General features: G+C 69.4%; 2 protein-coding genes and 1 long non-coding RNA gene across 3 annotated transcripts; 2 read left to right on the plus strand and 1 right to left on the minus strand.

The window, feature by feature from the left end:
* The first annotated feature begins 1,888 nt into the window (after positions 1-1,888).
* PPP1CA (protein phosphatase 1 catalytic subunit alpha) lies at positions 1,889-6,779 on the plus strand. The gene is made up of 7 exons (XM_063333641.1): positions 1,889-2,002; positions 4,288-4,419; positions 4,623-4,853; positions 5,185-5,289; positions 5,422-5,645; positions 6,045-6,179; positions 6,433-6,779. The coding sequence occupies exons 1-7, from the start codon at positions 1,948-1,950 to the stop codon at positions 6,541-6,543; spliced, it is 993 nt and encodes a 330-aa protein (XP_063189711.1). The 5' UTR covers positions 1,889-1,947; the 3' UTR covers positions 6,544-6,779.
* Positions 6,780-6,843: 64 nt separating this feature from the next.
* On the minus strand, positions 6,844-9,395 carry RAD9A (RAD9 checkpoint clamp component A). The gene is made up of 11 exons (XM_063333640.1): positions 9,194-9,395; positions 8,980-9,050; positions 8,707-8,841; positions 8,490-8,604; positions 8,308-8,407; positions 7,933-8,042; positions 7,730-7,836; positions 7,581-7,645; positions 7,402-7,503; positions 7,059-7,275; positions 6,844-6,980 (listed from the first exon to the last, which is right to left on the minus strand). The coding sequence occupies exons 1-11, from the start codon at positions 9,225-9,227 to the stop codon at positions 6,882-6,884; spliced, it is 1,155 nt and encodes a 384-aa protein (XP_063189710.1). The 5' UTR covers positions 9,228-9,395; the 3' UTR covers positions 6,844-6,881.
* Positions 9,396-10,366: 971 nt separating this feature from the next.
* On the plus strand, positions 10,367-13,140 carry LOC134515091 (uncharacterized). Its single transcript, XR_010070867.1, has 3 exons — positions 10,367-10,475; positions 10,860-10,945; positions 12,434-13,140. It is a non-coding gene; the product is annotated as an uncharacterized LOC134515091 (long non-coding RNA).
* The last annotated feature ends 1,681 nt before the right edge of the window (positions 13,141-14,821 follow it).

Consider the following 14,821-nt stretch of genomic DNA (forward strand, 5'->3'; position numbering starts at 1 on the left):
ACCATCTGCCCCGGCCACACCTGGGCTACACCCCCCAGACCCTGTCCCCATGCTGTCCCTGTGCCCCGAGAACCGGGATGTGGGTCCCCTGTGTCCCCTTTGTACCCCTGTGTCCCCCCATGTCCCCATGACCCATCACAGCCCAATCCTGGGGACCCCACCTACCCCAGTCCCTCCTGGGCTGCCGCCCCCCCCGGACCCTGTCCCCATGCTGTCCCTGTGCCCCGAGGACCTGGATGTGGGTACCAGGGGTCCCCCATGTCCCTCGTGTCCCCCTGTGTCCCCCTGACCCCATACCCCATCACAGCCCAGTCCCAGGGACACCATCTGCCCTGGTCCCTCCTGGGCTGCTCCCCCACCCCACCCCGATCCCTGTCCCCATGCTGTCCCTGTGCCCTGAGGATGGGGACATGGTTTCCCTGTGTCTCCCCGTGTCCTCCCATGTCCCTCCCTGTCCTGCCATGTCCCCCAGTGTCCCCATGACCCCACATCCCCTCACAGCCCAGTCCCACGGACCCCACCTTACCGGTCACCCCTGAGCTGTCCCCCTGGACCCTGTCCCCATGCTGTCCCTGTGCCCCGAGGATGGGGACGTGAGTCCCCTGTGTCCCCGTGTCCCCCCATGTCCCCCTCACCTCACTCCCTGTCACAGCCCAGTCCCGGGGACCCCACCTTCCCGGTCACCCCTGAGCTGTCTCCCCCAGAACCCTGTCCCCATGCTGCCCCTGTGCCCAGAGGACCAGGACGTGGGTCCCCAGCGTCCCCTGTGTCCCTCCATGTCCCCCCCTGCCCTGCCATGTCCCCCAGTGTCCCCATGACCCCACATCCCATCACAGCCCAGTCCCGGGGACTCCACCTTACCGGTCACCCCTGAGCTGTCTCCCCCCGAACCCTGTCCCCATGCTGCCCCTGTGCCCAGAGGATGGGGACGTGAGTCCCCTGTGTCCCCGTGTCCCTCCATGTCCCCCTCACCTCACTCCCTGTCACAGCCCAGTCCCGGGGATCCCACCTTCCCGGTCGCCCCTGAGCTGTGTCCCCCCGAACCCTGTCCCCATGCTGTCCCTGTGCCCCGAGAACCAGGAGGTGGGTCCCCTGTGTCCCCCTGTGTCCCACCCATGTCTCCCGTGTCCCCTCACGTGCCCCTGTGTCCCCTTAACCCCATGCCCTGTCACAGCCCAGTCTTGGGGACCACACCTGCCCTGGTCCCTCCTGAGCTGCTCCCCCCGCCCCGAACCCTGTCCCCATGCTGTCCCTGTGCCCCGAGGATGGGGACGTGAGTCCCCTGTGTCCCCGTGTCCCCCCATGTCCCCCTCACCTCACTCCCTGTCACAGCCCAGTCCCGGGGACCCCACCTTCCCGGTCACCCCTGAGCTGTCTCCCCCCGAACCTTGTCCCCATGCTGCCCCTGTGCCCAGAGGACCAGGACGTGGGTCCCCAGTGTCCCCTCTGTCCCCCCATGTCCCCCCCTGTCCTGCCATGTCCCCCAGTGTCCCCATGACCCCACATCCCATCACAGCCCAGTCCCGGGGACTCCACCTTACCGGTCACCACTGAGCTGTCCCCCCCGAACCTTGTCCCCATGCTGCCCCTGTGCCCAGAGGACCAGGACGTGGGTCCCCAGCGTCCCCTGTGTCCCCCCGTGTCCCCCCGCCCGGGGTGTCCCCCGTGCCACGGGTGTCCCCATATCTCTGTGACAGGTCGGGGACGCCTGTACTGCCCCCACTCCGCGGTCGGGGTGTCCCTGTGCCCTCAGTGGCGGCCTCGGGGTGCTCAGGAAGGACCGTGTCCCCCTGTCCCTGTCCCTGTCCCCCCGGAGCCCTGACTGGCGGCGCCGATTCCTCCGGGCCGCCAGGGGGCGCTGCTCCGCCCCGCCCCGCCCCGCCGCCCCCGCTGAGCCGCTCCCGCCGGGCGGGCCGGGCCGGGGCGGGGCGGCAGCGTCCGGCGGCCATGGCGGACACCGAGAAGCTCAACCTCGACTCCATCATCAGCCGCCTCCTGGAGGGTGAGCGGCCCCCGCCGCCCCCGACACCCCGAAACACCCCCGGGACGACCCCCACCCCCACCCCGCCCCCAACAGCCTACGGGCCGCCTCCCCACCCCCCCACCCCCTTCAAGGTCTCGGGACTCCCCGTAGGCCTCAGGGTCCTCCAGCGCCCCCCCCTCCAGCATCGGGCCCCCCTGTGAGGGCCTCGGTGTTCCCAAAGGCTCCGGGACCCCCCAGCAGCCCTATTCTTCCCCCCAGGGCCCCATTTCCGCCCCCCCCCCCGCCATGTCCCCAGGCCGTCTTAGCAGCCTCCAGACCCCCCAACAGCCCCACTGCCCCCCCAACGGCCCCATCCTCCCCACAAGGGCCTCAGCTTCCCCCTCAGGATCCCCAGACTCCTTTAACAGACCCCAGCCCCCCCCCCAACAGCCCCATTCCACTCCCCAACAGCCCCATTTCCCCCCCACTTCGAGAGCCCCAGGCCCCCTTAACAGCCTCCAGACCCCCCAACAGCCCCACTGCCCCCACAAAGGTCCCATTCTCCCTCCGAGGGCCTCAGCCCCCCCCTCAATGTCCCCAGGCACCTTTACCAGCCCCCAGTACCCCCCCAACAGCCCCATTCCACTGCCCAACAGCCCCATTTCCACCCCCCCCCAAGAGTCCCAGACCCCCCAACAGCCCCACTGCCCCCCAAAGGCCCCATTCTCTCCCCAAGGGCCTCAGCCCCCCTCTCAATGTCCCCAGGCACCTTTAACAGCCCCCAGCATCCCCCCAACAGCCCCATTCCCCCCACGCAATGTCCTCAGGCCCCCTTAACAGCCTCCAGACCCCCGAACAGCCCCATTCCACTCCCCAACAGCCCCATTTCCACCCCCCCCCAAGAGTCCCAGACCCCCCAACAGCCCCACTGCTCCCCCCAAGACTCCATTCTCCCCCCAAGGGCCTCAGCCCCCCTCTCAATGTCCCCAGGCACCTTTTAACAGCCCCCAGCACGCCCACCCCCAGCCCCATTCCCCCCCCCAGGGATCCCAGGCTCCCTTAATAGTCTCTAGAGGCCCCCAACAGCCCTGTTCCCCCCTCCAACAATCCCATGCCCCCCCCTTTAATGTCCCCATGCCCCCTTAACAGCAACAGCCCTAGTCCCTCCCCAACGGCCCATTCCCCTCACAAGGGCCCCAGGTCCCCTTAACAGCTTCCAGCCCCCCCACCGCAATAGCCCCAGGCCCCCTTAATGGCCTCTGCCCCCCCCAGCAGCCCCGTTCCCCCTTCCCCAAGGGCCTCAGCCCTACACTCAATGTCCCCAAGCCCCCCTAACAGCCTCCAGCCCCCCCAGCAATGGCCCCATTCCCTCCCCCAAGGGCCTCAGCCCCCCTCACCTATGTCCCCAAGTCCCCCAACAGCCCCATTGTCCCCCCGCAATGGCCCCAGTCTCCCCCCAAGGGCCTCAGCGCCCCCCCCCGATGTCCGCAGGCTCCCCTAACAGCTTCCAGACCCCCCAGCAGGCCCAGGCCCCCTTAAGAGCCTCCAGATCCCCCCAACAGCCTCATTCACACCCCCCCACAACGGCCTCAGTCCCCTCTAAGAGCCTTTTCTCCCCCCCACCACTCCCAGTGGCCACCCCCAGGTGTCCCCCCCATCAGGCCGGGGCAGCGCGTGGACCTTGGGGGTGTCCCCAGCCTGGGCTGGGTGGGGGTGGTTTGGGGGGGCCGGGCAATGTCTTGGGGTGGGGTCCCCATGGAGTATGGCCTGTACCCCTGGGGGGGTCCTGGAGATGAGTATTCGGGGCTGGGAGGGCCCAGAGAATGTGGGTACTGAGGGGGGGCAGTTAGAGGTTGGGGATGTTGGGGGACTGTGCAGGGGATGGGGCTGGGAGGCAGGAGGGAAGTTTGGGGGGGGGGGTGTTGGGGCCTGTGGGGGTTTGGGGGGCTCAGGGAGGGGCTGGCAAAGGAGCTGCTGGATTTGGGATAGGGTGGGGTGCGGGGGTGCCAGGTTGGCAGGCACCGGGGTGGGGGGAGGATCTGGGTTTGCAGGCCCCACGGGTTGGGGGGCCCCCACAACCCCCAGCTCTGGCAGGAGAGGGGTGCCCTGGGGCGGGGGGCGGTCCATGCCCACCCACCCTGGGGCAGGGCAAGACCCTCTCTGGGTGTTGGGGTAGGGGGGGGACACCCGAATTCCTCGTGCCCATGGCTCCTGCTGGTCTGTGGGCACGGCTTGTGCCACGGCCCCGATGCCTGTCCCTCGGTGCCAGCCCGTGGGGGTGGCACCGGTGGGGTCCCTGACGCCCGTCTCTCTGCTGGGACCAGTGCAAGGATCGCGGCCGGGGAAGAACGTGCAGCTGACGGAGAACGAGATCCGAGGGCTCTGCCTCAAATCGCGGGAGATCTTCCTCAGCCAGCCCATCCTGCTGGAGCTGGAGGCACCCCTCAAGATCTGCGGTGAGGGCTGGACGGCTGCCACACCGGCCGGGCACCCTGGGCACGGGCTGGGCGAGCCCCCGGGGCCAACTGGGGCGTCCCAGCACAGCCCTGTGCTTCCCCAGGGACATGGATGAGCAGCACTGGGACCCGCTGTGGGGTGGTGTTGGGGGGGGCTGTGGGAAGCTGGGGTCCCACGCACGCCCTGTGTGTCCCCCCTCCAGGTGACATCCACGGGCAGTACTACGACTTGCTGAGGCTTTTTGAGTACGGGGGCTTCCCCCCCGAGAGCAACTACCTGTTCCTGGGCGACTACGTAGACCGGGGCAAGCAGTCGCTGGAGACCATCTGCCTGCTGCTCGCCTACAAGATCAAGTACCCCGAGAACTTCTTCCTGCTGCGCGGCAACCACGAGTGTGCCAGCATCAACCGCATCTATGGCTTCTACGACGAGTGTGAGTGCTGCGGCTGTGTCCCCCCCGCAACCCCTCTGCTGTCCCCGTGCTGTCCTGCACCGGCCCCATCCACAGCTGTTGTGACACTGGGGGGGAGGTGTCCTCCTGCCTGCCCCTGTGCCCCTCCTGCCAGCCACCTCTACGCGCGTGCACCCCGAGGACACCCCCTGGGTGACGCAGTGCCACCCCCTGGCATTGCCCCCATGCAGCCGGAGCTCTGCCGGGGCCGGTGGGCCTCTGGGGGGCACGACCCCATGCGGGGGCTGCTCCTGGGGAGCCCCACGCGCCCCTGTACCCCCAAAGAAAGGCACCCACACCTACTGCCTTGCAGGCAAGCGGCGATACAACATCAAGCTCTGGAAGACGTTCACCGACTGTTTCAACTGTTTGCCCATCGCCGCTATCGTGGACGAGAAGATCTTCTGCTGCCACGGAGGTGGGCACAGCCCTGCCACCGGGGGCTGGAAGGGGACACGGGAGCTCTGTGACAATGCGTTGGAGGTGTCCCGAGGGGACGAGGGCTGTTGCCGAAGAGGCAGAGCCTGACGTGACCCCCCTCTTCCCGCAGGGCTGTCTCCCGACCTGCAGTCGATGGAGCAGATCCGGCGGATCATGCGCCCCACGGACGTGCCGGATCAGGGCCTGCTCTGCGACCTGCTCTGGTCCGACCCCGACAAGGACGTGCAGGGCTGGGGCGAGAACGACCGCGGCGTCTCCTTCACCTTCGGGGCGGAGGTGGTGGCGAAGTTCCTGCACAAGCACGACCTGGACCTCATCTGCCGGGCGCACCAGGTACCCCCGGGGGGGCATTTGAGTCCTCGGTGGATATTGGGTACGAGGGTGAGGTTTCTACCTCTAGTATTTGCCCCTCGAGGGCAGTTTTTGCTCTTGGGGCTACCAGGTGGGGTTCCCGGCAAGGTATTTACCCCCAGAGGGGAATGTTTGACTTTGGGGTTATTTTGGGTGCTTGTTGCAACCGTGTTGGCAGGACCCCTGGGGGTATTCGCCCCAGGAGTGGGCATATTTGCCCCAGGGGGGGTGAGTATTTGCCCCAGGGGTGGGTATATTTGCCCCGGTGAGTGAGTACTCGCCACAGGGATGGGTATATTTGCCCCAGGGGGTGTTTGCCCCAGGGTTGGGTATTCGCCCCGGGGGTGCCCGGCTTAACGCCGTCTCTGATGCCCGTGCCAGGTGGTGGAGGACGGCTACGAGTTCTTCGCCAAGCGCCAGCTCGTCACCCTCTTCTCGGCGCCCAACTACTGCGGGGAGTTCGACAACGCGGGCGCCATGATGAGCGTGGACGAAACGCTCATGTGTTCATTTCAGGTGGGTTGGGGGCGCTGCCAGCTGGGCGGGGGGGCAGCCCTGGGGGTCACCACAGGCGGATGGGGGGGGCTGCGGGAGGGCCCCAATTCCTGCAGGGAGGTGGGGCTGGTACATGCAGGGCTGTGGGGGGCAGGAGGGAGAGCGGAGGGGGCCCCTGGTGCCTGTGGATTTGGGGGGGTGGGTGTCTTTGCCCTCAAAGTGGGAACGGAGCTGGGGCAGGAGGGGCTCACCCCTTTCTCTCCCCCCCCGCCAGATTTTGAAGCCGGCCGACAAGAACAAGGGCAAATACGGGCAGTTCAGCGGGCTGAACCCCGCGGGACGCCCCGTCACCCCTCCCCGCAACTCTGCCAAAGCCAAGAAATGAGCTGCAAGCTACACCCCCCCGGCCGGGGCCCGGCCCCTTGCCCTCACCATCAGGTCGCTTTTCTTTCGACTGGTTTTTTATTTGTAAGATCCTGCCCCCCCTGCCACGCTCCACCGAACCAAATCCAGCCCCAGGGCAGGGACCGGCGGGGCGAGGGGGGAGCCCAGAGCCCAGCCCTGGGATGGCAGTGGAAGGGGGAGGCAGGAAGATTTTTTGGGAATAAACTTGTAATGGGTCTTGGGGGGCTGCTTGCGTTTGGGGGCCGGTGGTGGGTTGGGGGGGCGCCCATCCCGGTCACGCAGGGGTGGGGTGCCAGCAGCTCTGCGGCCTCGGGGCTCTTAGTATTCGCCATCGCTGTCCTCTGCCAGCACCTCCTGGGTGGGGGCCAGGCCGGGTTCCCCCGGTGTCAACACCGAGCCAAAAAACAGGGAACGAAACTGTGGGGAGAGGTGGGGGGTCAGGAGGGAGCTGTGCCCATCCCCCTGCCCCCAGGCACCCCTGTGTCCATCCCAGACCTTCTTGTGAGGGGGGGTTCCCGGCACAGCTCCTTCCTCCTCCTCTTCCTCCTCCTCCTCCTCGGGGCCACTTTCAGCAGGACGTGGGGTGCGCAGGGGGAAGGTGGGGCTGGGGGGCACCCCCGAGCCCTCCTCGTAGGCGCTGGTTTCCATGGCAATCATGTAGGACTCGAGGTCATCGGGGAAGTCGTCTGATGGGGCGGGCAGGTGGGACACGCTGTTGGGGAGAGAGCAAGGAAGCAGGGGCAGAGTGGGGACCGTTCACTCTGGATCCTACTGATGGCAGCTAGAGGGCTAAACTGGGACTGGCACCCTCCTCAAGGGCGACGCAAGCCCCGCTTACCCGTTGGCCGTAGGGGGCTGCAAGTTGCTTTCCGTGTCCGAGAGGGTGGCCAGCACCAGGTGGACCTCCAGCACGGCATCGTCCAGGGTGAAGATGACCGGCCTGGGGGCACAGAGGGCCTGAAGGGGGGGTGCAGGGGTGGCTCTGGGTGGGGGGAGGATCAGGGTGCCTGCTCCTACCTGCCGGGCACGTCGTAGTAGATGGTGAGGGGTAGGTTGGAGGCCTCGGCGAAGGCCAGCAGCCCCTGGGGGACAAAGAGGAGGTTGAGGAGGGGCTGAAGGGGGACCTGGTGTTGTGGCGGGGGGGGGTGGGCCCGGCAGGGACTCACCCGAAATTCCTTGAGGCAGAAGGTGATACAGGAGCCCGGGGCCACAGCCACCGTCTGGAACTCATCCTCAGCCAGACACAGCTCTGTCACCATCACCTTGCTCCGCTCTGGTCAGGAACAGGGGGGCGGAAGGAGGTGGGTCAGGGGGCCGTGGCGGCACCCCAAGGCCGGGGAAGGGGCACCCCCTACCCCGCAGGGCTCACCCGCATCGTCTTCCACGTAGTTTCGGAGGCTGATCTTGCCCCCGGGGCCAGCCCCAAGCGTCACCTCAGCCAGCGTCGGGGGGAAGTGGACCACGGCCTCCGCCAGCACCCTGTGGGGACATGGTGGGGGGGGGGGGGGGCGACACACACATCTGGGGCTGAGCCCCCCAAAGCCCGCAGGGCCAGCCAGGGTCCCTCATCCCTTTCTGCAGCCCCCCTGCCCATCCCGGTGCCACCCCAGTGTCCCCTTTGTGCCCCCCCCGGCCCACACCAGTGCCACCCACGTCCCCTTTGTCACCTTTACCTGCTGCTGCTGTCCACCCCCCTCGCCCAGTGTGTCCCCCCCGACCCCGTGCCGCTGCCGGTCCTGCTCACCGTGCCGGGGCGCGGAGGCTGCTGGCACAGCGCTGGGTGTCGAAGACGGCCTGCAGCCGCTCGCACTCCTGGAAGGCCAGGTTGTGGGTCTTGGTGACGCCTGGCAGGGAGGGCACCGGCTCAGCGGGACAAGGTAGCAGTGCCACCGTGTGTCCCCAACCCGCGTCCCCACCGGCACTCACCGTACTTGCAGTGCAGCTGCACGACCAGGCGGCTGGCCTGGGGTTTGAGCAGGATGAGGCACTTCCCCACCGTCTTCTCCAGCGAGGGCAGCGAGCGGAAGACGCCCAGGAAGGACTGCAGGGAGGGGACACGAATGTGGGGACGGGTCACCCTGCCTGTCCCCCCCCTGCCCTGGAGCAATGGGGAGCTTTAGGGGGGGGATCCCGGATCCCGCACCTTCATGAGGACTTTGCATCGGAAGAGCTCTGTGTCGGCTTGGGTGCTGCCCGCCTCGTACCGCTGGAAGAAGAGGGGCGCGAAGAGGAAGGAGGCGAAGGCCGAGCGCGACGAGTTGACGGCCCGCAGGGACAGCTTGGAGGGGGACACACACACACAGGGGGAGCTGGCATCGCCTGCCACCTCCCCCAGCGGGGATGTAAGGGGGCACAGGCAGCCCCCCAGCTCCCAGCCAGCCCTCCCCCCCCCCCTCGCCCCCCGGTGTCCCCGTACCCCGCTCTCGGTGGGCTCCAGGTACAGCTCGTCCCCGATGCGGGACAGGGAGTGCACGGCGCGGCCAAAGACTGGGGGGGGGGGTGAGGAGGAAGAGGGGTGAGACAGGGCCCCCCCGGCCTACCAGAGAGGGGGGGGATGAGGAAGGGCACCCCCCCACACTCCTTGGGGCTCCCCCCAACCCCCCGTGTGTGTCCCCCCCGGCCCCGCTCACCTTTGACGTTGCCACCGGCCACGATGCACTTCATGGCGCCGGGCACCGAACACGTGGGGACTCCGCGCCTTCCCGCCCCTGGCCACGCCCCCCGAGCCGAGACCACGCCCCCTTATTCCATAGACTCCGCCCCCACCCGGAAGCCGCGGCCTCGACCCCCCCCCGCCCCGCCGCGCCTCGCCGGTGCCCCCCCCCCCGGCCCCCGAGCACCCCCCGGAATGGTCCCGCCCCCCCTCCCCTCCCCGCTCCAGCCCCCGGTGGTTCCGTCCACTTCAACGCCGCGCGGCGCCACCACCTTCCCCTTTCCCGCGCCCGCCCCGCGCCCGCCGCCCCCCCATTGGACGGCAGCCGGCCCTGGTCCCGCCCCCGCCGCCTTCCCATTGTACGGCACCTGGCCCCCGTCCCGCCCCCGCCGCCGGTCGATTGGTCGGCGCGGCCGCCTGACGGACGTTCTCGCCTCACGTGACGCGGGGAGGGGGCGGCCCCCGCCGCTCGGAGGCGCGCGCGCGCGCGCGGGTAGGCCCGCCCCCCCCGCGGCTCGCTATTGGGCGGCGGGGCGCAGGCGGTTGGAGTGACGTGCCGCTCAGCCAATGGGGCTTCGACGGCGGAGCGGCCGGTCGGCGCCCCTCAATATGGCTCCCCGGGCCCGGCCCCGCTCCTCGGCACGGCCCCGGCACCCACCTCGGCCCGTTTCCAGGCCCTCGGCGGGGCCCCGTGGGCCCCGTCTGTCCCTGGGTCCTTCCCCCGGGGTCTGTGTCAGGCCCCAGCCCTCCCCCGGGGTCCCTGGCCCTCTCTGAGGGGCCTGTGATGCCTTCGGCAGCCCTAGCTCTCCACAGCACCCGGCCTGGCCCCCTCTGCCCGCTCCCCTGCCCCTCCGAGGCTCCTGCTGGGGCTCCAGCCACCCCCTTCTCCCTAGCGAGCGTCCCCTTGTGCCCAGCTCCTCCGAGGGTAAGGCTGCCCTCCCTCAGGCTCGCCCCCCGCTTCAGCTCAGCCCCTTCCACGAAGCCCCTGCCCGCCCTCCAGGGGCACGGTGGCTCCCTGGTGCCCACCCCGCTGGGGCTCCGCAGCTCCCTGGAGCCGGGCAGCTGCCCACACGAGGGAGCCCGGTGTTTTGGGGTCCCTCTCAGGGCACATGGGGGAGCGGGGACGCTGTGGCTGGGTTGGCAGCGGTTTGCGGTCTCTCCATCCTGCAGGCCGTGCCGCGGTTGCAAGCGGGAAGCTCGTCTCTTGAAGGCCGGCGCCGTGTCTGAGTGGGGGAGACAGTATGAAAGCAGTAAAGAGGGTAAGAGGGAGGCTGGGTGAGGGGAGAGCTCAGTAAATCGCTTTTCTCACACACAGGCAGCCGGCCCGGAGCGAGTGGCTCTCAGGTTGGGGCCTCGAGGGAGGCCAGAGGATCTGGCTGCGAGGAACTCGACTCGCGCTCGCAGCGGGGTCCTTCAGCCGGCTCCCGCCCGCGGCTGCCCAAGTCCCTCCTCCTGGGCTCGGTGGCTGCGGAGCCCGAGCCGAGGGGCCCCCAGCACACAGCCTGCGGAGCGGGGCTGGCACCCGAGGGGGGAGACAGGGAAGGGGGGGGGAGGGGGGGGGGGATGTGGAACCCCTCTCCCACAGCTGCCGATCTCCAGCATGCAGCCGCAGCCTCTCCTCCTCCTCCTCTTTTCCGTCTCAGGTGCGCCGCTGGTACTCAGCTCCTTCCCGAATGCCCCACATCTGGGATTTCGGACCTGACGCCCCTTGGCAGCACATCCCCTCCAGGTACGCAAACTTTCGACCTTTGCGGGGCCGCTCTGCGGGCCAAGCCACGTGTGTACGGCTGGGCTGGGAGCCCCCCGAGCTCCCAGCCCTGCCTTGGCCTGGGATCGGGGTCCAGCCCCCCGGGGTCGGCTGGATCTGCCTCCCTCTGCCCCTGGGGTGAGCACTGGCTACCGGCCTCTTCCTCCCAGGAGGAGGAGGAGGACGGGATTGTGTGCGAGCGTCCGTTCCAGCTCTTGAACAGCAGCCGGGCTCCTCTGGAGCCGGCATCCCCAGGAGGGGCTCTGGCCTCGGGGCTCGGCGTTTTATGGGGCTGTGGATAGGACGCAGCTGGCTGCGGTCGTGACACACACACCTCAGCGGTGGCCAAAGCCACGCGCACCCCTCCCTCTTCCCCTGGCCGCCCTGAGCCAGCGCTGACGAGGCACCGGGGGACAGGGCTGGAGACTGGCCGGGGGCAGGAGGCTGGCAGCCCTTGGGGGGCTCTGTCACAGACCCTGAGGTTGCAGACCCTCGTTCCTGTCGTCTTCCCAGCCATCCCTGGGTGCCCGGTGGACTCAGGGCCGTCTCCTGGCGCCGGCGGCTGCCCGTTCCCTGGAGAGCCATGGTTTTCTTCCCAGCACGGCATCCTGAGCACATGGCGTGGTGCCCTCGCCCAGGCAGTGGCGCGGGGAGACAGACGGCCACAGCTGGGCTCCGCAGGAGGGGACAGGCGCCCGCCGCTGGGCCGAGTGTCTGCTCCGTGCCCCAAGACATCCCCTGCCTGCACCCCAGGGGTGTCCCCGAGGAGCCGGGACAGTCCCCTGCCTGCCCAGCCCATGGCTCGGAGGGGCTGCAGGCGGTTTGGGGGCTCAAACCCTCCGCAGTGCCAGGGTTTTCTGGGTCTGCCTCGGTACTCGGGGCATCCAGCGGCTCCGCTCCTCTCCCTCCTCCGCTTGCCAGAGGCCCAGGGCTCTGGTGCGGCCCCGGGATGTGGTGGACGGATGTGCCCGCCGCAAAGGTCAGCAGTGGGAGGCAGGGCCGGCAGCGGCGCCGGCGGGGGGGACCCGCGCCGCCCGGGCCGGGACAAAGGTGAGGTCAGCTGCCCACGGCACTGCCGGTGACGTGGTCCCCGAGGGCAGGGGGGACACGGCTTTACCCACGCGGGGCCATCACGGGGCTGGGTGTGCAGCAGGGCCTGCGGAGGAGGAGGATGATGATGCCTTTGTGGGGGGGTCTCCAGCGGTTTGACCCGCTTGTGCCTTGTGCCCCCCTTGTCCCGGGGGTGGCAGGGGCTCCGTCTCGGCGCCGCCGGCTGGCACGGGGCTCTCCGGCAGAGGAGAGGGAGCTGGGGAGGAAGGCGCCAGCTTTGGGGGGTCGGGGTCTTCCTTCCGCTCACTACAGGGCTGTCTGGGGGGGCTGCCACGGCGCTGCTGGGTCGAGGGGCTCCTGCCACATCCGCTGGCCGCGTTACCCTCCTCCTCCTCCTCCTCCTCCTCTCTTCTCTCTCAGGTGTTGGCCCAGCGTGAGCTGTGCTGGAAAACTCCCCAGAAACATCCTCGGCGGCCAGGACTTGTCACCCCCCCTGCCCCGGGCTGGCAGCCGCTCCCACAGCCCCGGCCATGCTGCAGCCCCCCCACCCAGGGGACGTGAAGGCGGCTTTTCCCAACTGCTCCGTGCTGTTTGCTCGGGAAAGGCGGGGGGGAAACAAGATATCCTGCACCGCGGCTAGGGGAGCGGCTGGCCCCACACTGTTGCGGGAAGGGCTGGAAGCGGGGACCCCCTCCCGCACGCTGCCGGGGAGCTGGGATACGGCACCTTCCCGGAGCACCTCTGTTGGGTCCTTCCTGACGGATTCGCCACCAAATCCGTGGCTCCCAAGCAATAAATCACCCCCGCACTGCCGCGGTGTGGGTGTCAGTGCCTGGTTTATCCATACAAGGCGGGGGGGGGGTCCCTAAACCCTGAGGCTGGTGGGTTCGGCACCGGGAAAGGCTGGTCTCCGTGCACCCCGAGCTGCCACCCCGCTGTTCCGTGTCCCAGGGAAAACCGGGAAGGCTCGGACCTGGCCAGGGCCGAGGTGGGGCCGGAGCCGAAACGAATCCGGTTGTTACCTCCCGGCCCTTCCCGGCGTTCCCGAGCAGCGCCGGCCGGCCAGCGCCTTTGTTTTAAACAAAGCTTTTTCGGGGGGGAGCCAGCTCGGGCGAGGAGGTTCCCTGAGAGCCCCCCCACCTTTCCCCAGCTTCCATGGCAGTACCCACTGGTGGATGTGGGTCATAAAAAGGGGGGGGGGGGGGGCGGGTCTGGCTGTGGGATCACCCCCCCTGCTGCCGCGGGTGTCGGGCTCAGCAGGGATTTACACCATGCTTGGCCCCGGGGGGGGGGTCAAGCCACCCACGCTCCCCCCGCCCCGGGTGGGTTATGAGAAACGCCACGGTCACTGCTAAGGTCCCCCCACGGGTCGGGGTCCGTCTTAATGAAGGAGGTTAATTAGGAAGGCAGCGGTTGATGGAGGAGGGTTGGGGCTGGAGGGGGAGGGGGGGGAGGTTTGCGGGACCGGGGGGTCCCTCCCGACCCCCGGTGGCGGGCAGGGGGTGTGGGCAGCGGCAGCCCGGGGGAAGCTTTCCCCCCCAGCCCCGGGGCAGAGGGTCTCCCCCCCCACACACCCCGGTAACGGGTGCGGGGGGTGCGGGGCTGACTCGCCGCCGCCGCTCCGAGGGTCTCCGGTACCCGACGGCCCCCGTCCCCGCTGCCGGTCGCTCACCTGCCGCCTCCCCGGCGCCCCGGGGCCGTCCCGGCGGGGCAGCGACCGGGGAAGCTCCCGGGAACCGGGACGGGATGGAGGGGGCGGGATGGAGGGGGCGGGGGGGGGGGGGGGGGGGTCCGCACCCCTTCCCCCCCCCCCCCCCCCCGGTGGAGCGGCAGGGGAGGGGGCTGGCCGCGGCAGAGGAGAGGCGAGGACAACCCCCCTCTGTCTGTCTGTCCGTCCCCGCCACCCGTCCCCCGCTGCCTGCCGGGCTCTGCGCCTTCCCAGCCCTCCAGCCCCCCCTCCTCCTCCTCCTCTGGAGGGGGGGGTGAGGGAGGGGGGGGGGGGGCAGGCTGGCACCCCCCCCCCCCTTCCCAAACCACCCCCCCCGCCCCGCTGCGGGGCGGCGAGAGGAGCCGCTCCGCCGCACCTCGCCCCGCTTCCCCCCCCCTCCCCGCGCCTTCTCCCTCCCATACCCCCCCCCCCCCAAAAAACCTCCCCTCCCCGGACCCCCCCCCCCACCTTCCCCCCCCCCTCCGCCCCCCCGGGGGACCGGGCTCTCGGCGTGCGGCGGCTCTTACACGTCGGGAGGAGAAAAGAGGCGAGAGGGCTGGGACCGGCAAATGGGAGCCGGAGCGGCGGTCCGGTGTGCGGGACCGCTGCCTGCCCGGCCGGGAAACCCCCCCCAAGCCCTCACCCACCCCCCCGGCTACCTCCTCTGTCCCGCATGGAGCTGAGAGCAGGTAGGAAAACACCCCCTCACCCCCCCCCCCCCCACCTCGCTTTCTATCCCCGCACCGACCCCGCACCGGACCCCGCCACTAACAAAAGCCGTGCGGGAGCCAGAATGGGAAGTGTCGGGGGGGGAAGGAGGGAAAAAGTTGTGTGTTGGATGTTTTGGGGGGGGGTGTCCCCCTCATCCTGCCCGGCCGGCAGCACCCCCGGGGACCCCCTTTTTCCTTCCCCCCCCCCCCCATCCTCCAAATTCCGGGACCCCCGGGGATGGGGAAGGGGAGAGAAGGTGGCGGTGGAGGCGGGGGGCGGGGGGGGGGGGGGGGAGAGAAGGGAGGGAATGAATGGAGCCCCGCTCTTGTGTACAATTGCATCAAATACATTCTTGAAAGCAACCTGGTTCTGCTTAACACTTGAATTTG

Source organism: Chroicocephalus ridibundus, chromosome 4 (genome assembly GCF_963924245.1).
Source record: "Chroicocephalus ridibundus chromosome 4, bChrRid1.1, whole genome shotgun sequence".
Taxonomy (NCBI): Eukaryota; Metazoa; Chordata; class Aves; order Charadriiformes; family Laridae; genus Chroicocephalus; species Chroicocephalus ridibundus.

Excerpts from the sequence above, each read along its gene's own strand:
- RAD9A (XM_063333640.1), bottom strand. The coding sequence starts at position 9,227 with ATGAAGTGCATCGTGGCCGGTGGCAACGTCAAAG. Across the intron at positions 8,605-8,706 it reads GATGCAAAGTCCTCATGAAG|TCCTTCCTGGGCGTCTTCCG; the intron begins GTGCGGGATCCG and ends CCCTCCCTGCAG. Across the intron at positions 8,043-8,307 it reads AGCCTCCGCGCCCCGGCACG|GGTGCTGGCGGAGGCCGTGG; the intron begins GTGAGCAGGACC and ends ATGTCCCCACAG.
- PPP1CA (XM_063333641.1), top strand. The coding sequence starts at position 1,948 with ATGGCGGACACCGAGAAGCTCAACCTCGACTCCATCATCAGCCGCCTC. Across the intron at positions 2,003-4,287 it reads CATCAGCCGCCTCCTGGAGG|TGCAAGGATCGCGGCCGGGG; the intron begins GTGAGCGGCCCC and ends TGCTGGGACCAG. Across the intron at positions 4,854-5,184 it reads CTATGGCTTCTACGACGAGT|GCAAGCGGCGATACAACATC; the intron begins GTGAGTGCTGCG and ends ACTGCCTTGCAG.